This window comes from Columba livia, chromosome 6 (assembly GCF_036013475.1).
Source record: "Columba livia isolate bColLiv1 breed racing homer chromosome 6, bColLiv1.pat.W.v2, whole genome shotgun sequence".
Lineage (NCBI taxonomy): Eukaryota > Metazoa > Chordata > Aves > Columbiformes > Columbidae > Columba > Columba livia.
The window spans coordinates 10,814,727-10,841,383 of NC_088607.1; the positions used below are offsets into that span (position 1 = coordinate 10,814,727).

General features: G+C 41.9%; 1 protein-coding gene and 1 long non-coding RNA gene across 9 annotated transcripts in view; both read right to left on the reverse strand.

Annotated features, from left to right (window-relative positions):
• LOC110360697 (uncharacterized) overlaps nt 1–4,411 on the reverse strand; it is a 66,053-nt gene extending 61,642 nt beyond the window's left edge. For 2 of the 3 annotated variants that reach the window (XR_010473449.1, XR_010473448.1), the window contains exons 1-2: nt 1,605–4,408; nt 116–310 (exon numbers count right to left, since the gene is read on the reverse strand). This is a non-coding gene — a long non-coding RNA (uncharacterized LOC110360697). Of the gene's footprint in view, nt 1–115; nt 311–1,604 lie in introns of all 3 variants that reach the window. The other variant, XR_010473450.1, reaches the window with a different exon arrangement.
• A 7,094-nt stretch (nt 4,412–11,505) lies between these two features.
• The window catches only part of SHOC2 (SHOC2 leucine rich repeat scaffold protein), a 70,729-nt gene continuing 55,577 nt past the window's right edge, over nt 11,506–26,657 (reverse strand). For all 6 annotated transcript variants that reach the window (XM_065067033.1, XM_065067031.1, XM_065067032.1 and 3 more), the window contains exons 4-9: nt 25,939–26,069; nt 22,188–22,376; nt 20,869–20,991; nt 18,658–18,795; nt 18,063–18,180; nt 11,506–16,187 (exon numbers count right to left, since the gene is read on the reverse strand). In XM_065067033.1, the coding sequence (XP_064923105.1) occupies nt 15,979–16,187; nt 18,063–18,180; nt 18,658–18,795; nt 20,869–20,991; nt 22,188–22,376; nt 25,939–26,069 (908 nt within the window). In that variant the 3' untranslated portion in view covers nt 11,506–15,978. The remainder of the gene's footprint in view (nt 16,188–18,062; nt 18,181–18,657; nt 18,796–20,868; nt 20,992–22,187; nt 22,377–25,938; nt 26,070–26,657) is intronic.

Below are 26,657 nucleotides of genomic sequence, written 5' to 3' on the forward strand. Positions count from 1 at the left end.
CCCAGGATGATTGACGTGCATGCATGAAAGATCTCTGTTTGAGGGCAAAAGTGATGTGTGACCACGAATATCACTGCAAGGACCAAGTGGAAACACAAAGGATGAAGGGACTCACCTAAGTCTATGGCAAAGCCAGGCAGTAGGTTGAGTTGATGTTGAACTTTGTTAGCACCTCCTGCCTTATGCGCATGCAGGAGGACGCATAGTTCTGCCGGGCAATGGATCTTCCTCTCCCTCAGGTGTGGGATCTGCAGGGGCTGGAGCAGAACCCTGACAGCGCCTTCCTTGGTCACTGCTTGGATGGAAGCACCTGGAGAGAGGGAGGGCACATGCCATGCCCTGCCTGATGTGGAGAACCCCTTCTCTGGTCCAGTTCGACCTGCCATCACCAGCTGCCCAAGATGCTTTGCTGGACCCAGGCTCGTGCCTTTCTGGAAACACCCTGCATGCCCCTAAGTTCCCTGCAAAGCCAAGCTGTGTTCCCCTACACAAGCTCATTTAAATTACAAAACATGACCATCTGCCTTGACTTTCTGTCTCCTTTTGTGGTTGGACAGCCTCAGTGTGCCTGAAGCTAAATCCAGCCAACAACACGGCTTCTGAGCCACCACATCTCAAAAGCAGAGCTTTGATCAGAGCTCTTAGCAGGGAAAAGGAGCATGAGAGGGACACATGAGACCAAAAGCCTGAAGAGTTTTTTCCAGCAAGTACTGGAAATAGAGCGCTCTGCAAGCAGAGGACAGCTGGGATGTCATTGTATTCATCTCAGAGAGGGAGAAAACCTGCCTCATCAAAGGCACTGTTTTGTACTGCCACCATCGTTGTACGTGTGGCATCTCTGATTTTATCGACATCATCAGCACTCAGCACTGTCTGAAAAGTGACTCACTAACACCAAGCCTTCCCTTACTTTTGTCTGCAGGTCATCTTCTTGAGATGAAAGGTGGTCAGAAGCTTTCCGGATGGCAAGGACCCTTAAGCTGTCACATGACAACCCGTGGCATGGCCTGTCCTACAGGAAAGCCATCTTTACAAGTCTATACCGTGCCTGGTGCTAATTTGTAATATTCATAAAGCCTCAATTCCCAGAGTCCTGGGATTAGGCAAGAAAATTGAATTTGTAGCCCCTGGAAGACTGTAGAGAAAAGCTTCAGGAGAGGGGGGAAACAGCTAGTAAATAAAATTTTTATATCAATCCCCTGGCATTTGCATCCAGATGCTGAATTTTTGAATGCGCACTGCTGACGGCATTGATACGAGTTACAACGACTCTGCGGTTCAAACTCAGTCAACAAGTACCTGACGAGACAACCCAGAAAACAGCCTGTTCTCCGGCGGCACCGCGCTCCGAAGAGCCACAGGAGCCTGCCCTTTCCCTGGAAAAGCAGCCTGGTTTCTCAGCAGAGCCCCATGAAGAGCCAGGCTTGCCAGGCGAGGGGGGCAGCCTGGGTGCACGCTAATGAGCAAGGCTGAAGGCTATTGATCCTCCTCTGACAGCTCCCCCTCCGCCGGCCGCCGTCCCGGGCGGGTAGCGATGCCCTTTCCGCAGCGAAGTTCGCGTTCAGCACGTGTACCCCGAGTGTGTCCCTCGCAAACAAGCTGACCTTTATCGCTGGTTTCAGGTCATTAATTAGGCACGCTGCTTCCATGTTTATACATCTCTTCCGCCCACCGGCTCCAGCGTTGCTTCCAGCATCGCGGGGGAAGCCAGGACCACCCTCTCCTGCTGCCTCTGGGAGCTGAGAAATAATCGTGAAGTCTCAGGGCTGCTCACAGCCCAGAGAAAATCACATACCGGGAGATAATCTCTGGAAAGAATAGCTATGGTAATAAGGCTGCAAAATGTGTGTTTTGAACAAGCAGCCCCAGGAACTGTTTATTTCCAGAGAAGCAGTGAGATTCTGGCAGGGAAAAAAGTAATAAGAGCTGCTGAAGAAACAAGACTTGCTTTTTGGACAGCCTGGTTCAGCATTACAGAAGCTGGGCAAACCTAGGGCTAGCTCAAGGCATTGCAGCACAGACTCCTGGGGGCATCACACAAAAGGGCAACCACTAGAACAAGGTGCCGAAATTATTTCTTGGCAGGAGCTTTCAAGGGCATCTCTGTGCCGACTGGACACAAGCCATCCAAGAGGAGAGCCTTGGGTTGGGAGCCATGGGTGTTCTGTGGCCAGAGGTAATGTTTACCTCACAGTCACAGTTTGCTTTTTGTCAGGAGAGCTGTAGTTTCCTCATTTGCACTGATCTCTATATTTGCATATCCATGGCAGGAAGCTGTTCTTGTAGCTGTGGATTTTAACTGTGCTACTGGGTGTGTTTGAATAAATTATAGCAGGGTGTCTTACAGGAAGATTTGCTTTAGTAACTGGGTTCTGCTGGGGGTAACGCACTGAAATCCCATAGCCTCTGACACCCCATGGCCTGGTGAATCACCCTTTACAGCAGCTTCAGGTTGACAGTTTTCCTCCAGGCCCAGAACAAGCTGGTAGAGATGCACCCAAATCACACAAAATAATGCTTTTCCCCTTTACTGTGTTAAACTCCAGAGGAAAAAATAAACAAACCAAACACAAACATAGGAGCTCTCTGGGGAAGAGGCACAGACCTTCTGCAGGCAAACCTGGTGCTGCTGGGTGTATCATGGTGCCACTGCAAAGGAATACATCAAGCACACCAGCTGTTTCCAGAGAGGTGCTTCAAATGCCGCAATTCCTATATTTTGTTTCTTAAATTAATTTTTTAAAAGAAGAAGACTGTCAGAAGCACGGCTGCTCTGACCACCCCTCCAGCTGTTTCGGGACCCCTGACACTTTTCCTCCTGCGCACACATTTAAACCCACAGCAGCCTGCTGCTGCTCCTGCGGGTTCGGGGTTTGCTCTTTTCACACATCTCACAGCAATGACTTCTGCAGAGCCGTGTTTTTCAACAGAATTTGTCTGGACTCAGCTGCTGGATGTACTTTTCCAAGTTATTTGAATAAACCAGTAGGAAATAGATAGCTGCTACAGCGGACTGTGCTAGCACCTAATCCCCTTGTGAGCAGGGATGCTGCCGCAGTATCAGATGTTCAGAGGGAAGGAAAGGAGACACACTGAATATTACCTATGGTGGCAGTTCTTCACTACCCCCCCATGTGCAGAGAGCTGGCTCAAACCAGCAGAAGATGGATCCTATGTGACCACCTGCTCCTCTGGTGCTTTTTTTTTCCTTTGCAAACAGCTCGTAAGCTCTGCCTGCGTTTCCTCATTAGCTGGTGTTCAGGTTGCCTGCCCTGTTCAGCAGGATTTTAACTACCAGGTTTGATTGCACAGCCCCAAACCAGCAGCCAAGAGAAACATTTCTACGCTACAGATTACAGCGTGGCAGAGGCGGGGGTGAGGCTGAGACACGGCGACTGCACTTAACGTGAACCTCTGGCTTATTTATTCATTATTTTCCCTCTTTTGCTTCTGCCTGGTGTCACAGTGGCCTCCCTGGCATTAAAGGCTCATTTCACCTTTGCAGAAGGAATTATGCACAACAAGAAACCTCCTCAGCTGTCTGCGTGTCAAGAAGGGGCAAGAGAAACATGCATTTTCTCTCTGTAGCACCCACAAGTACATTCACTCGTGTTCCTCTGTTCCAAGCATGGGCAAATGTGTTTTTATGCAGTTCAGTTGTCATTATCCAGTTCCCACCTGGGATCCGCCTTCCTCACTGCATCCTGCAACACGGCCAGAACCAAACACCTGTGGGGCCATCCCTCAGCACCAGGGAGCAGCTCCATCCCCAGGCTTCCTGTCCTGCCAGCTCACAAGATGGAACCTGCCAAAATTAGCCAAAAGTGACACAAAAATAATAAAAAATAAACCAGAGTCTATGGACCATTCCAAACATATTACAGGGACATTCTGTAGTGTTCACCATCAGTCTCTTGCTCAGGGCACTGACCCACTGCCTCCTATAGAACTCTTCACCAGACTACAATAGGCTTTGCCATGCATACAGAGCCATGTAGACAAAACACAGAGAAAACACAGCCAAGTCCTTCCAGCCCTGGTCAAAGCACAAGAAGCCAATTCCTCCCCCCGCCTTCATCCCAGAGGTCACCCCTGGTAGGTGCTCCCTGATCCGCTCCCCCAGCAGTGATGCCCCACTAAGCGGTACCCAAGCCAGGATCTGCAAAGGGAACATCTGTCCGAGCCTGCACAGGCAGCACAGAAGCAACCAGAAGGGATTTTCTATCCAGCTTTTCAGAGGAAAAACAAGTAGTCCTGGGCAAGTGAAGAGGTGCCCAGGGGAGGAGAGGTGCCCAGATTCAGGGAGGAGAAAGGCTGGGCACCACTAACTTTCCTTGCAACCTTCCCTAAATAAAACAAATCAAGTTTCTGCAGCTCAATGAGTTACCTTTCATCAGCAGAGCTGGCCCACCTTTAAGGCAAAACCGAGGCTGCCTCACTTTCAAGCATTTAATTTCCCAGCTGGGAGAGGTTAACATTTAATTACTCAGCTGAGAAGTAACTCGTTCATTCAAGTTTCACTCCCTAAGGCCCGAGCGCGTGTCTCTGCTCTTTCCCTCCCTGATCTTCACCATCTCCATCTGAGACTGACACAGCAACGCTACCTCTGGGCCAGGATCTGCAGGCAGCAATATTCACTCAATCCCTCTTATGAAGGCAGAAGTGCCCCAGGTGAGCTGTAACTCTCTGGTTCGTTGCACATACCTAGCAACCTGCTTCGGCATGGCCAGCGCAAATCTCCCAGCAAAGCAAACAGCCCTAAAAAGAGAGGGTGCAACAGCGAGCAGCCAAGCAGGGACTGGAGTTTGCAATTCCCACCCAGCAAGGTGTGGGTCTCACAGCAGGTTCAGGACGTTGTTGGAAAAGGGGAGCAGGTCATACACCTCATTCAAAAACCAGAGCACAGAGAGCTGCTACAGCAGGAGACAGCTTTCGACGGGTGCTTTCATCAGGCAGGTTTGCTGTGTGAACCCAGGGTGGCAACACAGGAGTTAAAAACATCAAAGAGCTGGGGTGGCAGCAGCAGCTCTAAAGGCTGAGCAGTATAAAAGGTCCAGGGAATAATTGCCTGAAATTGTCAGGTTCCCAGAAAGAAGAGCGTGTCAGCGGAGTTTCGCAGGGACTAGGCCACCAGGGAATGCAGCAAGACTTGCCGTGTTTTCCATTATTACTTATTTCACCATCTAGTGGCAAAAGTAAATAACGCTGAGAAGCCATCCAGGAGCTGCAGCCGGCTCTGGAAGGAGACCTCTCCTTCCACCAGCTTCTCCCAGTTATCCCCCACAGCCACCCTGCTCCAGTGTCCCTGCTGTTCCCAAACCCCAGCTGGAACACACAGGCTGTAGTTTGTTCCCAAAGACATCAGTGGCCACTTTTCCCCCCTCCTGCCCCCAGCCTCTCCCCAAAACCGGCTTGTTCACTCTGGGGAAGCCTCAGCCCCAGGGGGACAGTAAGCAAAGACAGCTGCAAAAAAGCAAGACTGGGTAGGGCAAACCCAGGTCTCCTAGTAATCAAACCCAGCTTAGCTAAAGACACAGGCTGAGCTAAGCCCACAGGAAAAGATGTCAGGGTGAGCAGAGTCCTTCTGAGTTGAAGCTTTCCCTTCTCCACCTCAGTTGAACTGTTAGCCAGGGCTGCTGTGGGTGGAGGAGGAAGGGTGTTGGAAAGAGACACAGATACCTTCAAGGAAAGGTATTTGTACCTTTACTGTGGACTCAGCCAGGTGTTACAGGCACCTGCGGAGCTGGGGAGAGTTTGCCTTCATCAGCTCTCTAGAGGTGCTTCCTCCCCGTGCTGCCCCTTTGCCATCAGGTCATGCAGAGGGGACATCACACCAAGGGAAGGAGCAGGGACCTGTCGGAGGAGGGGAGAGGGAGAGGGAGAGGGAGAGGGAGAGGGAGAAGAGAAGGAGAGGAGGTCGCAGTAGGGCCAGGGGCCGCCTCGTGTTTGAACTCCAGCTGGTGGATGGTCCAACACCTTCCCGGCCTGTGTGATAATAGCCAGGAGAGCAGAAAGCTGACAGAAACATTCATCACCTGGTAGGCACAGCGGGGAGGGTTCTTCTCTCCAGAGCCGGGGTTTCCATCCTCACGGTTGTTTGCAGATCCTGCATGCAACTTGCCGCAGAGAGAAAACCATCATTGTTGCCGCGCTCATTCCCTCATTGCTACAAAACAATTATCCCCATGCAGATTGCAAGGCACAATGTTTGGGTGTTTTTGTGTTGTTGCTTTGTTTGTCTGGGGTTTTTTGTTTTGTTTTTCTGAGAGGCTCAAATTAAGTTTAAATACCAGCTTTTGATTTAGTTGCTTATTCAGCACTGTCAGTTGCTTTTCAGCAATACAAAATAGCTCTCTCCCCAGAAAACATTTATCCTATCTGGGAATGCTATACCAAGGGTGGTAATGTGTAATGAGGACAAAGCACTTAGAGAAGGCAGGCTGATATACTACATGCTGAGAGAAGGGGTATAATACATCTGCACTTGTGCTTTTTCAACTCAGATTTTCCTTTTCCCTGGAAAGATCATAGGTAGCAAGGGAAATTCCTGACATACAAAATTCAAGAGGAAAATAATCCATGTCTTGCCCCAAAACGTCACAGAAAACTAAACACATACCAACAAGCACTAATCTCTGCTGCTGCAAACAAAGTGTCTTCCATTTTTTTCCTGGGAAAGTCATTTCCACCCTGTGCAGAGCAACTCCAGCAAATCCCTCTGCCACAGTTTGGTCTTTGCTGTCATCAGCACAGGGTGCCATCCTCATCCTCACATGGCTTGGTGTCCCTAGCACCCTCTGCCACTCTGGGAGCAACTGATGGGAGCTACAGCTGGGGCAAGGGACAGGAGAAACCCCTACTTCATGTACAATTCTGCTATTCAGCCTGTCAGTGCCAGTTAAATACAGGGGCAGAAGGACAAAAGGGAAAGCGAACTTTGTGAGAAATGCTGGAGCTCCTCTAGAGATGCGGAGCATTGAACCTGCCCTGAACTCTTCTTTCCACTTCTCAAGGCCAAGTTATTTGCTGGGTCACAAGCATGAAGAAGTGCAAATCGCCGTACAGCATCCAAGTATTACTGGAGGCGCAGCCCTGGTGCAATCAGACACATCAAGAGGAAAACAGCACAACCAAAATCTCAAGACTTAAGAGCACCTTTTAAGTTCAGCTAGGATAAAAATATCCCCCCAAACCCTCAGAAAGGCAGCTGGCTTAGACTGACAGCCCTTCAAAAGTGTCCTGTTGAGAAGACCTTCCTTGCTGCCCAGCAGCCACCATGTGGGTGATCCACCACCCACCCACCAGCCAGGAACCGGGCTCAGGTGCCACCAAGGAGGGTTCCCAGCATCTCCAAGCACTGGAACACCTCGCTAGGCCAGCAAAGTCCTCTGGAGTCAAAGTCACTGAAGATCACTATTGATTCCTCAGTACAATCCAACTGCAATTTGCTTTAAGCAGATCTAGAGACGAGTTACAAAAAGCAATCATTGTAACTTTAACAAATATCTTAAGAAAATCTAAATTTTTTTAATGTTTCTGGGGAATTAAATGTCTGTATGAAATGAGAATGTCATTTTCTTATTAATATTTCACCAACAGTTTAATTGTGGGAGCATGTGGGTTTTCCTACAGCAAAAGTGATTAATATTATTAAGCATTACACATATTTCAGAACTCTTTACGAACTGCTAAGCGCTCCATGTCACTTCAAAAACTAGGACATTCATCCTTATTCCTAAATAGTTTGGAGAAACGATTTGTGACCAAATTGTCGTTTAATCAAAATTCATTCCTATCTGAGTCTTGACACGTACCCCAAGCCCAGTCATTTATCTGCTAAGTACTTAGACATTAAAACCCTTCTCGGGGACTCGGAGACACCACGTAAAACCCTGGCTGGGCTCTATAAACCAAGTGTCCAAGGTGCCAACAGGGAAGCTGTAGAGCAATGCACAGCTGTGCATCAGATCCATCTTTCATATTTCCCTCTCCCAGCCATCTGATCCCAAAGTCTGTTTTTCTCCTGGTGTCTCCAGTGCAACAGAACTAGGGAAAAGGGGCTTGTACCCAATACAAAGCAAGTTCAGAAGAGGAACCGGATGCATCAAGGACTGGAAGCAAGTGGTTCATCATCTTTTTGCTTTTCCTGCCCTTCTCCACTTACTTCAGCTCAGCACGGTGTGGGAAGCATCTGAGATAAAACAAGTGTTTGCAAAAAGAGGGAAATCTGAAGTAGGAGAGATGGGAGGTGAGAGCGCAAGTGGAGGATGAGATCAGACTTGACACTGCAAGAGCTCACAGAAAATAAAACAAACAGACACTGCTGGAAAAGCTCCTCCTCATGGAGGATTCTGCTACTTCTAAATATGGCTCTGTTTTACTGCAACATCACCCCCTCCCAAATTTCAAAAGCTTCTTGACAAGCAGCGGTGGCCTGGCTCCAGGACCATCCTCTGCGGGAGCCACAGACCCAAGAACCTTGGCTGCGCTCTGCAGCCTGGCCAGCTGTCCCTGAGCCACAGCTGGGTGGAGGTCACCCACGGCACCAGGGGACCTGCTTACCACTTCACTCAACTTGCTCTCAGGGCATTTCCTGCAGTGCCTTTCCCTGCTTCCAGGCAAACCTCCGACTCCCTGGAGCTGCCAGGAATCTCCCCTGGTCCCCCCAGCAGAACCATCCAGCACTGTCTGATGTGGCTCCTTGGGAGGCTGGAAACGCTCAGCAGGCCTAAAAAGAAGCGCTTTACTTGGAGAAGATTAAAAAGCCTGAAATCAGCAGCTCCTTGCCCAGCTGAATCTGTTGCCCTCTGCTACGCTGGCAAGGACAGATGATTTCAGACTTCTCAGTTGTAACTTCTCACTCAGTTTACATATTTGGCAAGGACCGAAAAAAGCTGAAGGGCACCCAAAAAACTTGAGTCGTATAGAGAGAACAGTTTTACTGTGTTTTTCTTATCATGGCTGCTTTCAAACAACGTTTTAAGACTTTAATGGAAAAATGTATTTCCATTAAAACCATCCACATGAAGTTTGGAAATCACTTCAGGCAGCATGGCTATAATAACGCAGGGCAAAAAGCAAACCAGCTATTACTAGGTCAAGTGAAGCAACTACCAAACTACAGCAAATTAAGGATTCATTACGAGTCTTAACAAAGAAATACTTTACCAACAGAAAGGAAAAAGAGGGTGTTGTGGAAAGAGCTTTTAGAAGGGAACACTTGTGTGCAATTTTGCAGATAGGATCTTACTCAGAGGCAGCGGGGTAGATTGATCTCTAAAGACTCTTAAAAGGTTTTGCAGTGGAAAAAATAATTGCAAGGCATACAGTCAGATCATTAACGGTGCAGCCCAGGCTGCCAGCTGCTCACTCAAATACTCCAGATGGCTCCTCCTCTAAAACATCATCATTTGATCTTGGTAATTGAATTGTCTCCCACTCTTACAATCCTAAGCGAAGCAAGGCTTGTACAAAGAGATGGCGTATTTTACTTGACTGAGATGGCTTGCGAAAACAAAACAAATTAGCTTTCAAGGCACTCAGCCTCTTCTAATTGTATCAAAGCTATAATAACTATCTCCAGCCCTTTAACACCTTTTTTCTGCCATTGCCACCACACACAGTTCAAAGCACCAGTTACACTCTGTAAAGCTACCGGGTATTAAGATTTTATATGGTATTTGCACACCAGACGCTTCAACACAGAGCAGATATCTAAATCTGCTACTTTCCACCACTGGGAAGCAGGACCTGTCACTGGAGAGCAGCGTGGGGAGACTCTTTATCCTGAAGCACTTAGGCTGGATTAATTACACAGATGTGTAATCTGTTTTTCTCAACGGTCGCCCAAGACATCGCCCGGACATTTCTGAAGCCTTTAATACAGCCTTTAGGACACAGGGTGCCAGAAACAAGACATTTTCTCCATTTTTCACCCAATGAGAGCCAACGTGCACTGTTCTTCAGAGGCCGGGCTCATCTGTCGGTGCTGACTTGAACCACTTGATCAGAAAGTGGTCACGACCAGCAAGTTCCCCCCACTCCCAGTGGCTGCCGAGCGCTGTCTGGACGACACCGATTACCAGCAGGATGCTACTAGGGCCCGGGAAATCACCTTTTCTTTTCTTTTTTAAAAACAAACAAACAAAACCACTATGGGAAGTTTTTACGTCGCTTTCTGCAAAGGTTTCGAGGGGGAAAATGAAACTCAACCAGTGCACTGTCAGTCTTCAACTTCTCTTCCAAAGATACAGCAGCACTACAAATTTCCTATTATTCTCAGAAAACATTGAGCCTTGACAGTTTAAAAAGGCCAGTTGAAATATTCAAGTCACATCATCCAAAACTATGCACTCTCACTAGCATGAGCAAAGTATGTACAATCCTGGTATTATTTCAATCAGCATACTTCTCTAAAGCTTAATATTAATTTTCTTTCCAATACCTAGTTGCAAGAGATGATGACAGTCGGTTATCCATCATTGCAGTGGGTGGCTGGTGTCTGAAGTCTAAACCCCAATCTGGTGAGATTATTCCCCACTGGAGTTCAGCACTCAACTTCATCACCCGCTCACCTTTAATTTTCATAACAGAGTTGCACTTTTATTTCACAAACGAGAAGTACACAAAGAACAAAATAGCTTACTAAAGGCTATGAATTAGGAAAAAGAGTCAGAACCAGGACTAGAAAACTATGGGAAAAGGCTACAAGAATGATCACAGAATGGAAGAGGTCGTGTTTAGAGAAGCTAAAAATCTAGTACTGTATGACTTGGAGAAAAAACACTGCCATTTATGAAAAAAAATAAAAAAAAGTTGTAAAAAACAGGTGAACAGGAAAAAGGCTGTTCATAAATTTCTCAGAATACAAGAACTAGCAGTCACCAAATGAAATAAGGTGGTGTGGTTCGAAACAAACAAAAGGAAGTACTTCTTCACCCAGCACATAATTATATTGTAGAATTATTAGACACAGGATGTTTGTTGCAGAGGCTAGAAATACAAAGAGATTTAGAATTAAAAAAAAAAGAAAGCACTTTCTTCTGTGAATTTCCCTAATCTATCAAGGGCTACGGGATGCAGTGATGCAGATGCTGCTTTTTTTTCACAAGCCCTTCCAGCTGTGGCTGGTGAGGCCTGGAGCAGTTTGGGGAGGAACCGCACCCCCGTGTTGTGCTCCGTACCCACCTGCCAGTCAGCCCCGTGGGACAGGATGGTCTGTACCGTGGTCCAGCGTCACTCGCCGCGATCCCGGCCAGCTCTGCGGCTCGTGTGCAGGTCGCTGGATCACTGGTGGTCCCAGGGTGGACTCGACTTGGACCTTCAGGCACTTTGGTCAGAGCCTCTGCCGATTCTAATCAGCAGAGACCTGGGGTAAGGACAGAAGCGCCCAGGTCAGTGCAGGGGTGACTGCTGCACACTGCGGGAACCCGCTGGGGTTTTTTTAAATCCAAGTTCATCTTAGACTAGAAATACTAGAAAACTTCCAAAAGACTCAGTGGCAGCTTATTTACAAATATACTATTTATAATGAATGCATTGATACAGAATGACTCTTATAAAAAAAGCAAGGCAATCTTTTATATAGACATAACAATCAACATTACAATAATTCAGATTAAAAGTACATTTCTGTAGACTGTTTACACTCTTGTTTAGCTTTTAACCACAAAATTAGCGTGGTTTGGTATTTTTCCACAGCGAAAGTCCTATGCAGTCCTGGTTAAGACCTAAACATCAGAATAATAAACATCATTTTCTGATTTTTGCTAACATAAAAACAAAAAACATTTGTAGATACTATCATTTGTTTTGTAATTGTCTTTACTGTGCCTTGAAGTTTGTGTTGTGCAAATTACTGCCAACTGCACGTTCCTCATTTGAAGCTTTTCTGGTATGCCGATTTGATATAACCGAGGTATGATACTGCCTACGTGAAAATTGTTAGTTGCATCCAGATATGAAGACTTCCCTGACAGGGGTTTGTATGGATTCAGAAATTCAATTTATTTTGGTTTTATTTAAAAAAAAAAAAAAGCCAAAAAATCTCAAAGTTTTCTAATTGTTAAATAAAAGATACTCAAAGGTATTTTTCAAACTCTCAGGATTAAAGATGATACTTGAATTCCAGGTGACACAGTGGGTTTAAGCGCTAACCAGCTAGACAGTTTGAGTACTAATTTACTAAATCATGTACATGAGCAAATACAACCTTCAAGAAGTCTGAACATGCACTTTCTCACACAACATTAGCAAAAGACGGACAAAACTGCAGAGAAAACCTTAACTCCAAGAGAGGCATTGAAGCAAATATTCTACAACCCAACTTCTCTTTCTAAAAGGGGTGTATGAATTTCCAAGTTTCCAACAGCATCTGGCAAATGGAAAAGTGCCAATTACACAACCGTGTGACCCAACTTTACAGGCAGCATTTCCACTGTGTTTATACTGGACAACTTTGGTGATGAACTTAATTATGGGAGAGAAAGAGACAGAACTTTAATGGGGTTTATTTTACTAAAAAGAAAACATTTTTGCAAAGAATTACCAAACAACTTTCTATTTAGTATCTTTAAATGCAATATGTGACCAACGTGAGTCACAACAGCAATTATTCCTTCTTCTCATTATTTAAGAAATCCCTAATCTGCTTTACACCTTAACCAAACTTCCATAATACTATTTAGTCTATAGTACAGTAATTTAGCTTGTTAAATCAAGGCATGATTCAGGATAGTCTCTTTATGGGGCACGTATATATGTACATATTCTTATGTACATAGGCACAGACACATACAAAATTTATGTTTTGTCTATGGGCAAGTAATCAAGGTCATGATTTTCACCCAAAGTAAAGATTGTCACACTTTTAGATAACCCTTCTAAATTATCTCCCCCAGTATGGCAAGGGGGATAAAGATTTAATACAGGTATCTGGGCATCACCTGCTTCTCTGTCTTGTTCTCAAAGATGATGTAAAGAATTAAATCCTCCACCTTGTCTATGCTTTCATACATACATAGATACACATATATATATGTATGTATGTATACATACGCTTGTCAGGATGAAATTCTTTCCATTTGTACTTTGATTGATTAGGCCAGACAAAATCCTTAAACATGTATAAGCCAGCACGTGTGTCCAACTGAATGCCATCAGGCATTAAACACAATTTAGAAAATGCACCAGTTAACAATCCAGCATCCTGTGAAATGCCAAAGTCTGTTTTATCAGGATGTAAGACTGGTTTGAATGATGAAAACAGATGGATTTATGTGGATCTGTGCATAGATTTGGATATAAATCCATGCATGTACTTACATGGATGTTCATGCATCTATTCCAAATCCATGCTACATATTTAATACTTAAAATTTGCATAATTTTAAAGAACTTTTCGAATTTTTCTGAGTTGATTTCTCCTGTACCTGAAATTCTCTCTCATGGCTTTTATTCAAATCTCTAGAGACACCGAAAAAATAAACGTGCACCTCTGAATTTATAAAGTTAAACTAAAACAGGGCTCAGGATTATCTGGCATTGCAACAACCATACTAGTACAAAGATAGTTTGAAAAAATATCCTGTTTTTAATACAGTAATGAATTAAAACATAGCTTTATTTATTCCTCTAAGTGTACTGAAAAGAATAGTTTGTTTTAAGCAAGTGTAACGAGCGCTATTTTGGTAGCCAACTTCTCCACAGGAATGTATGTGAGAGAGGGTCAGCTCCAATCATACAGTCATTAACCATGTACCTTAACAAGGTGAATAATCAACATATTTACAAACTAAACAAATTCGATCCCGTCACCTCTTATAAAAATGGGACTGAGGAGCAGACATGGAATGAGACCAAGATGCTTGAAAACACAAGGGGTCGCCACCTTTGTTTTAAGGAATCATATTAATCAAACCTGTTTCCCCTCGTGACCTGAGGGCACAAACACGAATTTAGCAGTATATTCAGAAGTGAGAGTACAGTCTTGATATTAAGCATGTCAGCATCTTAACATTTTAACAGCTTAATGCTGAGAAAGATTAACTTCAGGCAGAACTGCAAGGAACTAGCCTTTCATAAACTAGAGTCTAAACTGAAAAGCTACAGTAGATGTTAAAAAAAAGGGGGAGGGGCAATAGAGACAGAGTGTGTGAGAAAGAACAGAACATTACTTAGTAAAATCCAGTGACACCTACAATAGTTTTACAGCATGTTTAAGCCCTCTAAGGTTTTATATCTCCACCTGCCTTCCATTTAAACTTACTCCTTGTTAATGAAAAGACGTACGACAGACCAGAATGCAAACAGATCAAGGCGATATCTCTAAGTAAGCATGCCCGAAAGCCAGAAATAATATTCCCCAAACTTCTGCATGTGAAACAGATTTCCCACGGCATCAGTTGATTTGATTTTGTTCAAAAGGTACAGTCCTCTAGGTCGCACTAGCCCAGCAGCAATTCCAATGAGTACAAACTGGACGGTTGTTGAGTAAGTGTGGAATGCAACCACCTCGAGCTCCTGCCCTCCTCAAAAAGGACAAGTGGCCCTGCAAGTGCAGCAATAGTGTAAATCTCCCCGAAGCATCTTCTGCCTTTTAAACAACCAAGAAAGTCGTGATAAAACCGGATGTCCACCACATACAGTGTTTCTCTGGAGCTACCGACATCTATGCACAAATGAAAAAGGTGCCTCTTTTTTAACAGAACGGTTTAATACTGAAACAGATAGGGCAAAGTTAAAAAAGAATAATCAAGATACTGAACTGAGTATTTTGAAGCAAGTGCCCCAGCTGTGGGGAAAAGTGCATTTAGTTCAGCAGCAAAACAGCACAGTGTGAAGATATTGTGCTTGGACACAGAAGTTCCATAATGGAAGGAGGTACAAGGCAAGTCAAGATATAAAACCATAGTACATTGTTAACCAACCTTAAAACTTACATATATTGCAGTGTTTAAAAGTAAGACACATTCATTTATTTATTGTACAAGGACTATAAGGAATCCTTAAAATTGCCTGTTGTAGTTTACGACTCCACATTGTAATAAAAATGTACATATATATTATTTCCTTGCCACTTAACTGTACGGTTAGACCTCATGGAATTGTTACTTCACAAAATGAAAACCGCTCTTCACTGAGTATACTCAACATTTTTACCAATCCGAATAGGTTTGACTTGTGCTAGAAAAGACCAACTGCAAAAGGCTCAGTTCAGATATGTTACGTCTGCAACTGATAACTCAGGGAAGCAAGACTTAAAGGAATTCAAGCTTGTTTTTCTTCTCTTTTGTTTTGACTGCATCCTTTTCACCTGCCAGTTGTTCTGATGAGTGTATGTTTTTAGTATACAAACCGCTTGATAAAAATTCATCAGCAGAGGCATATAAATTCTAGATATGATTGATTAAAACAGAGCAAATCAGAATAAAACAGAATCCAGTGATTTACTCTGACTGTAAACAATATAAAAACACCATTTGCTTCAAATCTCAAAATAAGTTAAAAGAAAATCCCAACCTCAGGACACATGACCCTTTCAGGTTTTGACAAAAAAAAAAGAGGGAGGAAAACAGAAAAGTTCATTATATAAAGGTTATACATTTCTCTTAACTGAAAGTAAATCTAAGCAAAACTATTTTTGTCCCTTAAATTTAAACTTTGAGTTCATTGGCAATTGCTTTAAATGAACTGGCATTTCCAGATTATTCAGACAACTTCCATCAAATTCAGCAAAGAAAACTTAGACAAGCATTTTTACAGAATAAAAAAAAAAAAAATCTAAATGGCTATGATTCCTCTATTAGCAGAAACACATAATGCAGTCTTAAATTTGCCTTTTTATATTATTTATATATTTATATATATATATATAATATAATATAAACCGCATATATTATATTATATATACATATACAGACAATAACAACATTAACGCAGTTTGTATTTTGTACAGTGTATTGGACAATCCGATTCGCATCAGACCATGGCACGATATGGTCCCTGCATTTTTAGGAACTGAATGATGAAGGAGGGTCCTCCTGCAACAATCTGAGGTGGAAGGTGGCTGAGCGGGCAGTTCTCAATACTCATTATTGACAGTTTGCTGCAAAGAGCCAGCTCAAAGGGAAGGCTGTGCAGATTGGGGTTGTCATTCAAATACAGTTCTTCCAGATTCTCCAGTGTACCTGGATAAAATAAAATAATACATGCAATTTAGAACTTCTAGATAGAAGCTCAGTGACTCATCTAAACTCCTGTTTTCAAGCACAGCAAGTTTTATTTCACTGGTACCTAAGCAAGAAGCAATTTGTTTCCGTTTCCCTGTAAAAATATCCATTACTACATCTCCTTTAGATAAAAACCTGTACTGAGAATACATAAAATAAGAGAACTGAGAGGGAATTCACCATAGCTGTTCAGACAAGTGCTTTTCAATTCCAGGCAATGTTGAATGGCTATCTAGATAGAAGGGCCTAGAAAATATTTATGCCGTATGGTAACTATTATCTTGTTAAAAATATCTATTACTATACCTTTTATGTAATTAGAACCCTGGTATTAAAGACCTGAAGCTGTAACTGCGATGTGCCACAGGAAGAAAGCAGGAGATCTCTCTGCACAGCAGTGAATTTATTAAATGGAACAAACCTGTGTGCAAATCTTTTCCCGAATTCAAATTTTACAACTTGTCTCTACTACAGATACTGCAATATAGGTTAACCAGAAGCTGGAAAACTGTAATCCCTTCTTTCTAAAGACTTCCATTTCTGCATAGCAGTCAAATATCAAAATTAATTCATGTCCTTGAAATGCACTCCAAACATACAAGTCCTCCTCAAAATACTCCCAATCTTATAAACCATCTCCTATAATCTAAAAGGCTATTTAATATTTCACAAGAGAATGCAGTAGCCAGGGCTCAAGGCATGGAAAACCAACAAAAAGGAAAGGCTGGAGAACAAATAATGAGAAATAGCTGATAGCATGATGCAAGAAGCAATCACATTTGAAAATAGTTAACTATTCTCTAATCTGTTAAGACAAGCAGCTTTAATAACAAAATTGTACTCCTACAATAGTATTTCAAGTGTACTTATTGACTTTCATTCCACAGCCCATTTCCACATCCTCCAAATTCTCTCCATTAACTTATTAACTCAATTACAAAGCTCCAGATCTAGATTGTTTTAGGCTCTTCTCACACTGAGGCACATACAAGATGAGCAGAAGCTGTAGCAGCTCTTTGCTATAGATGCTGGGAGAGACAGAGCACGTCCCAGCCTTCCCCGTCTGCAAATCACTGTTTCTGACCACATTTTGCCTTGTGTAGCTTGTCACATCACCTTTCCTCTACAATGAGCTCTAATTTTTTAAGATTTTAAAGTAAGTGCCCAGAATCATGCTCTGGAGGTACTTGCGACCAAATATAAAAGAAACTCAGTTCAGATGCTCTGAAGCCCACTTATTCTGGATGTCTCGAGTAGACAAAAATAATCATATCCCTCCCTTCATTTCTGTAATTTTCCTCCTCTTTACTTCCCTTTCCTACCTCATCAAGGTGAAAAACAATGTGATGTTCTATAAACACAGGTGTTTGCAGAGAAGGACTATCAGCAGAAACGTTTCCTTCAGCTGTCTACAGTTTACACAAGGTTTTTGCCCACACCATGGAATTAGAGTAGGACCAGCCAGTTTCCTTTCTGACACAAACCTCTTTCTAAGAACAGGTTTATGAAGTCAAGTGACTGGTAATACGCAACCTGTGAGGCGATTTGGAGAGGAAAGGCATCTCACCATTCCAAGTTAACGTGTGCTCGGCAGATTTCTGCAGAAGAACTGAAAACAAGCTAGAGTGTTCTTCTCGCTACAGTTCAGCAAGACAAAGATCACGGCCCATAGTGCTGTTCCTGTAGCACACACTTCAGGTGAGGTTGTATAAACGTGTAAGTGTCCCGTGAATTTTGTGACCTCTGCTTATGAGCACAGTAGATGCCTATCGTCTGTGTCAGCAACTGCTCTGGCTCAGGCACAGTACACAAAACCAGGAAAAGGGATCTTACCAATTTCCTCAGGAAGGTGTGTGAGAAGATTCTCTCCAAGCCCAAGGTGCGTCAGATTGGTAAGGTGACCGATACCTCTAGGAAGGGTGGTCAACTGATTATTAGTCAGAACCAATTTCTAAGGGAAAAAACACATTTTTAAAAATTAGCTTAATGACTTCTGCTTCGAATGACAGCAAAGAACAAGATATATAGCTGTTAAGTTCGGCTTTCCAGCATTTGAACAAAACAAAATCCTACCCTTAAACAACATTTCAGCCCTCTATTAAGCATCACTAAGCATAAAAATAAATAGTGCACAGTAAATCGTGTACCTTAAATAGAAAGGCTTTCATGAACATAACTGAAATCAGACAGTATTCCTGTAGCAGTATGTACTCATGGTACAACAGTTAAACACTTCAAAATTAGTTGTTCAATATTAACTGATAAGTTGAAGAATTAGTAACACAGACTGTGGATTAAGTTGTGCAAGATTCTTAACTTATGGTTCTATGTCCAGTCCCAAAGAGTTTCCCTCAAATTAGCTGTAATTAAATCAGCACAGTGTAAATAAAGGGCGTAAGATGTTTATCTCCGCCAATTATTGTTTCACCTGCAGATCCTTGAGGTAAGCTATTTCATTTGGCAAGGATTCCAGTTTGTTTTCCTCTAGATCTAACTCTCGGAGTTTCCGTAGATTTCCAATTCCATGGGGAAGTTTCTTTAGGAGATTGTTTGACAAGATAAGAACCTCAGAAAAAAAAAAATACACACAGAGAATTTCAGCAACGCAATTAGTAAATAACGATTAAGGAAGGATCTTTTTTATTTTCAAGTAGTTAAGTCCAAAATTAGTCTACATTCACATTATGGAAACAAACTGAAAATATTTTAAAAATCAGTTATTAAAATATTTTTCTAGTCTTTAATGATACAAATATATTGTTTTATGACAGAATTCTTACAAATATTATTTTACATAATAGTAAATACAGAGCAAAACCAAAGAACACCTTATTTCTTCAAATGACCATAGAAAAACAGTTTCTTCCTGGCCTTCCCTTCACTTTTGTTATCCTTCCTTACAGCTATCTCATAACCATGTTTTATACCATTTACTGTGTTTGCCAAGTCCTCCTTTAAAAGGTTAATACTTGCTCTTCTCCCTGTGTCCATTTGGTTAGGAGCAGCAGCGAGTAAACATACAAATTAGAGCATCTGGGCAGAACACTGAGTACATATCCACTGGTTTCCAAAATGGTCTCCCCATCACACATCTGCCCCTACTACAGTCTCATCCTCTTGTTTTTCTCCTCCTATGTTGAATTATAGGCACCACAGGTTCAAGAAATGTACCCTTATTTGCAACGTCAATTAAAAGAGTTATTTATTATACCACAAGCAAATTGACAGGGGTTATACTAATATACCATTTTTCCTCTGGAGAAGTCTAGCAGTCTTGAAAAGTAATCAAGGCTCGTATCAACACAGCGAGCAGTAAGGTAATTAATTACCGATTAAGCAATGCTATTATCTAGCTATTTAACAAGGCCCATTGAAACACGAGGATGTGAAAGAGCACCCAGTGGGACCCTCAGGCCAGCCACGCACAGCACCCCAATGCTGGGGCTTCTACCAACCCAGCGCCCACCACGTGGAAACACTGCAGGCAGGAACAGAACAGAAAACAAAGCTAAAATCAAAGTGGAAATCAAAATGAATAAAAGCCAACATCTTAGCATTAGCACAAGCAGTATTTTGGTGGCCTTCCTTTATGCGCCATGATACACGTGGAACGATAAGAATAGTAACGTTTTAATCACGTATCGAGAAACAAAGGCAGGAACAAAAAATATTACCTACATGCAATGCAGCTGACTTAGCACTGCTGTGGGAACCTTCACTTTTGTGTAAACACTGCCCAAATAGTTCTTTGTATGTGATTCTTTAATTACCGAGAAAAACAGCGCCAATGGGTCTGAGGACCATGCAGCTCTCCAGCTTCATTAGACCCTCAGCAAATCCAGTTATTAGTTACTAACTTCCCAATCACATCAATCACAGCCTTAACTTAAAGGGAACTCTGCCACTAAATAGCTATTACTCTGCCATATATTTTTTGCCCCAAACTACAGGAATTATTAATTATTCAGAGCAGCAGTCACATTGGAAATTCGCAATTTCAAATCTGCCATTTGCTATTGTACTTGAACAGATTTTTCCCAGCAACTCACAGAGGTGACCAAGTCCCCTTGACTGACAGAACAAGCACCTCTGCCTTTACGTCCCTCCAAGGGAACTGTCTCTCCTGATGCTACCTTGGGAAACAGGACCGGGGAACACAACAGGTTTAGTTCACAGTTTTAACCTACGAGTTCTTCTGCCTCAAAGGCTGAGAATTCCCACTCAGCTCCCTACCAGGTTCATAGTGCTACATCCAAACCACCTCTGGCTGCAGACCATTTCACGATGTTTTTCTGATCCCTGCTGTTTTCATGCTAGTCTCTCAAGGAACTGAAGTGAGTTCAGTGCCATTTCATTTACAACATTAACTTTCTGCTGAGAAAAATTGTCTTTCTACATAGTTAAAGTTATATATGTGCTTAACTCTTTGTGCACAGATGCTCATCAAGAGGCTAAAGAGCAACATTGAAAAGGCAACATTGAAAACAACCATAAACAGATGCAAAACATCTAATTAAATAGCAGACGTACACATTATTTATACAGCTTTATGTGACCCAAAAGTAATATTACTTAAATCTGAAGTACAGAACACCTATTTGCAGGGATTCACTTAGTTGTTCAATTATACTCTTCTCACCTCAAGGGAAACAAGTCCAGATACATCCTCGGGGATTTTTGTGAGCTGATTAGTCGCTAAGTTCAGTTCTACCATACTAGTCCAAGTCCCGAAGTCCAAGGGGAGAGAGGTCAGCTGATTGTCCTGTGATTTAACATATCAAACATTAGGGCCAGCATGGCGTCTGAGAGATTCAACAAAGTGCTTACAAAACATTTCATAACCAAGCAGTAGATAATTAAATCAGAAGAATAAGATGTTGATAATTGGCCAAATATTTTTAAATTCCTCCAAACATAATAAGCAGTAACAGAATTGACTCTGTGTTACTAATATGAACAGAAGTGGAAAAATTAAAAGCACATAATTCTCAAGGTTTCATGCATCCCAGTGGTTAAAGCTTTTTTTTGTCCTTTCTTTGTTGAATTCAGTGGAGGGAGATGGGAAAAATTAACAAAAACGTACCATAACGTACAAATGTGCTATCAGCAACACTAGAATCCTAAAAATATAGAGTGTTAGCTTAAAAAAAATAAAGGGGGCACTACACTGAACACACCAAAGGAAATATACCTTAACGGCTCAGAGTAAAAGCATCTGAAATTAATCTGAACCTCTTACTGCTCAAAATGTAACTACAAGAAAACCACTAAAATATCCCTTAAACAACTAGGTCATACTAAGTCCTGGTAAACATGCAAAGTAACAAACAGGTACGTGATAAAAAATGGTCTCAATGCAAATTGAGAATCCAAAAGATATTCTAAAACAGTAGCTGAGTTTAGACACCGCTCAAACATTATTTATTTTAAAAAAATAATTTAAGAACTTGAAAAAAACTCATTCATAGAAAAACATCATCTCTTTTCCCTAATTCTCTTCACTCTAAGTGTACATAGCACAGACTTAAATGTTCTTTTTCCATGCTCTGCAACTAGTGCCAAAATTCTCCAAACTTAGGTTTTGAAATAATGTATTCAAAAAAGATATTTTACATAACTTTGGTTTTAATCTAAACTGTAACAGGAGGGGGGGGAACAAATAAGCTACTCCACATGCTTAGGTCTCATTTGAGTACTCAAGAACTTTGCAAACAACTTTCTTGTTTCATTGTTCAAAATTGAGCAAATGTGACAAAAGCTTCACAAAAATAAAGATAAATAAACTCTTGATAGTACATTTTCAAACTGTTATAGAATTGTTTCTATATGTGATAGCATCAGCGTCCACTTCAGGGTGATAAATTCATTCCTTATATCATTAAGTTTGCCAGAATTCATGGAGCAGCAAACAGTGCTCCTCATTGATTTTACACACAGTAGCGTGTTTCTGTGCCTCACCTTCATGTTCAGCTTACTTAATACTTTCGCTCTAGAGAAAATTCCAAAGGGGATTTTATTGATGCGGTTGTGCTCCATATTGAGAGAGTAGATTGTGGAGAACTGGGACGGGCCACCCACGGGATAGGACTGGAAGCAGTTCCTGGCTAGTGTTAAACTAGTCAGTTTGACAAGGCTGGATAAAAGACCCTGTAGAGAGAAGAAAACCACCCAGGAACTTAGGACAGATTTATTTGAATACATCTCTTTTCCCTCATGGCTCTAATTAGAAATGTTTTCCCCCCCAAGTCCATCCCCTCAATAACTGTTCCAATACACAAACTAGTGTTACATTTGATAAAACATCCATCAGCAACAAGCTTTGCCTGGAGTTGTCAGCTTTGCCTTATTTCCCCCTTCCCATACTGCCAGATACAAAAAAGCACAAACAGATCACATTGAACAGCACAAGTTTGGGAGGTTTTGTAGCACACAATGATGCTTTGGGCAGCTCTGAGGAGCGTGGGGGCAGCGGCTGGTGTCCCGCACAGTGGTCCCAGCTTTGGCCAAGGCCACCACACCGCAGCTCGGTCCATCTCGGTGTCTCCTCACAGCTGAGGTTGGGGCCCAAAGAAGGACCAGCTGCATGCACCCGTTATCCAGCTGCGTTTGGTACTTCCAGCACACAACTTTGTTCATGCAATAACAATCCCTAAGGTGAACACCTCTGGTAGAAGTTTCCCTTTAGACTCTCACACTTTGAGGTAACCAGACAGGACAGAGAAAAGGAATGGAAAGGTAAGTTTTGGAAATTCCTTCTTTTTTTTTTTTTTCCCCTCTCTCCTGGTTTCAAAATATTCCTAAATAGTTCTCACCCCACTCTGTTTGTTAGGGGTTGGTTTGTTTGTTTTATTGTTTTTTGTTTGGTTTGGGTTGTTTTGTTTTGTTTTTTCCCCCTTAAGAAATAAAAAGCAAGAAGCCTGGTGTTAAACTGGGTAGCAATGGTTTCCTATTGAATTCAGAGTCTCACGCCACAATCTAATTGGATTGTAAAATCTCAGCAATGCAGATCTCAGAGTTTATCTGTTAGTTACCTTCCAACCACGTTGCTGGAACTGTGGGACAAATAATGAGATCTAAACTACTGCTGAAGTATCACCTTTGCTTATTACTATGCTAACTTGAATTCAGCCCTATTTACTCAAGTATTACAGAAACTGGAGACTTATGTGTGGCATTACACACCATAAATAATGCAACATCTCCAACCAGGAATGAGCAGTAACAAGATGATTCCTACCGTGTTCTTAATGTCAGTATTTCTGGGTTGCAATTTCAGTGCTGCATTCACTACAAAAGCTCTAAGAACATGGCTTTGTTGTTTCACCAGGAAAACTTTGGCTACTTTTCTAAACAGTTTATTAACATTATTGTAAATAAAACAAGATTTAATAGGGACTCGTCTACATGTCATGGATAAAACTCCAAGCATTGAAATACAATTCTGGGGGTATCTCAGCAAATATCAGTGAAACAGTTTTCCCCCTGAAGATAAAATAATGGATCTTCAAATCAGTATTAATTTAACCTAATCATTAGCTACTATAATCTTTGATTAGAAAATACTGCTTCTAGCTACACTTTCATAAACAGAAATTCTTTGTCCTAGGCTTAGACAGTCCCTGAGCTCTGTTACAAACACACTTAATTGCTTCAAATGGATCTTGGCATTTCAAAAAGCTATTTTTGAAGTCTGCTTCCATACAAAAAAAAATATTAAAAATATGTTAGCTAATACAGTCTAATAGCCTAGAGTAATTAAACACATTTGAAGGGAAACAAGAGAGCTTTGGCAATACAAAGAGAACAATACTCTTACATCTATGAGAGCTGTGGCAGTGCTGCCTTCTCCCAGCCCATCCTTTTAAGATAAAATATTTATTAGGCATAGCGTCAGCAGCTTCAGCTATGTTTTGAAATTCTGAAGTTTCTTCTACAAACACAGTTCTTTGTATTCTAGCACAGAATGTTTTACTTTAAACAGATTACAGTATAAACTATACACTTCTGCAAGGTAGCAGCTTAAGTGTTAACATATTGTTGGCAAATATACATGAAAAAGGCAGCACAGTCACAAAGAGTTTTGTATTATGGCTGAACATATTTTAAAGCAAGTAATCATCCCTCACATTAGCTTTCTGTAATTATACTGCAGATGCCTTTATAAAATGTCTGGGTGGGGTGGGCTAGCTTAGCTCTCATCTTAAAAGCAGCCTGGTGGTTTTCAGTCTGTAGCATTTTCTTAAATGATAGTTTTACCCAAGCATTTATTAAATTCTCTGTTTTCAGTCTATCATTGCCGAACTTAGAAAATTATCTGAGGGAAAGTAGTTACTTATTGCACTTTGTTACTATGAATACTTTGTCTAACTCCAAATGCATTTTTTTTTCTTCTATGTATAGTTTCCTATATACTTCTTTAGATACATTTTGAATCATTTGATACTAATAATTTACATTTCTTTTTGTTTTGATTTGTTAGCAGCTTTGGAAAGCAGCTTTGACCATCATTAGAACAGAATAAAACTCTGTTGTATCCTGAAGCCTTCATCTTCAAATAGTTCTAGAGTAATGGAAGAAATATCTAAAGTAAGAATCAATCACATTGGATTTTTTTCTGTCATCAGAGCAATTCTGCCCAGGCACTAATACTTCAAGTCAAACGTTTTCTGTAAATGTTTATTAGCACCAAAAATACACACTATGTAGCCAAGCATCTCACACTCTGCTACCCTGATAAATCAGTCTCAAGAAACTAAGAAAAGGAGAATCGGGATGAAAGGTATAACCAAGAGCTGGAGTAGTTTCCAAGTCTGCAGACATCAAAGCTGTATTTAAAAACTGGTCTGTAACCAGCCACTGCAGGACTGTAAAACTGGAGCCCAGAGGGTCACCTTTCAGAGAACTCCAGGGAAGGGGTACGGAAAAAGGTACAGCTGCACGGGGGACTTGGGCTTTCTGCCTCCCCAGCCCAGAGCCAGCAGAGCAGGGAACGTGTTACTTGAAGAGCCTGACAAGGTGGCTCCAGAACTTCTAACTATGGACATTGTCCTTGGTTCCACACTAAGCTTGAAGCAAGACAGGCAAAGGTAAGACAACCAAGTGCAGCAGCTATGAAAACAGATATCTCTTCCTCTCTCTCCCAAGATCCTCAGAAAGTGACTGGAAACTCAAAAATTATGCACATTTTTATTTTTCACAACTGGCAGAAGGCATGTCAATGAGTTGCGAGACAATATCTCACTGGTGTCAATAGCACACTTTTCCAAATTAAAAGGAGAATGTTGAAGCCAAGCAGCCATGAAAAGCTTTAGCCATTCTCCTAAAGGTCATTCTTGTCTCAATTAGATGGCAAAGAGTATCCCATTTTTCATTTTTCTAATTCGTCCCTACCTCTATGAAACAAAAATACTGAGAAGCTCTTACCTAGCTTCAATGGTGGGAACCAGACTTCTTATTCAAGGTTTTTTAAAGGGACTGAGGACAGCAAATACAATCACATGTATATGACATCAGTTCTTCTATACTAGTTAGACATACCTAACTGTACAGAATTGCAATATTTCACATTACACACATGTGGATTAAAACAGTGGCAATTCCTCAGACTTACGATGCAAGACAAAATAATTTCCCATGTTCCCATCCTTCTGCAAAACTCCAATGCCTTACAATGAGATTCCCTCCCAAATCTACACCCTCTAATTCTCACCTCTGGTAAAGCAGAAATGTTGTTGTTCTCCAGGTTCAGTTCATCAAGTTCACTGCATTTCGCTAAAGACTTCGGAATTGCTGACAGCCTATTGTACCTCAGGCCAAGGCGACTTAAACTGGACAGATTTCCTACAGGTAGGAAACAGGTATTAATATATCGTTAGATTAACACAAAGGCACAAAACAAGGTTTGACTTCTGATTCTTCTGCTGTCTCGCACTCTACACTTCAAACTTTGCATACGGTGAAATGGAGCTACCATCCCCAAACACAAGATACACAGATTACAACACTGAAGCCAATCAAGCAGAAGTAGATTGTGCATATTAAATATTTTTCTTAAGTTGTGCATAATATGGTAAGCGAGCAAGGCTTATGTCCTACTGTAGAAGTCCTTCTATCCTGATCTCTCCACCAACAAACAACTCTATCATTTTCCAGATGTCCCCAAAATGACTTTTTAAAATTACAGACAGCATCACTCAATGCTATGAGTCATGTTACCAGACCTTGGGCACACATCACACAGCTCAGGTCCCAGCAAAACAATTTCCTCTACGGTGAAGTGAAAAAGAAAAAAAAAGAAAGAAAAAAAAAAAGCTTTGCCATCCTCTAAAAGCAACAAAGTCTTGAAAAAAAGTCATAGGAAAAAAACAAAACTTCCAAGTTTTCGGAATGATACTGAAGGAAAAGTCTGGAGGAAGTCCGCAAAAGTCT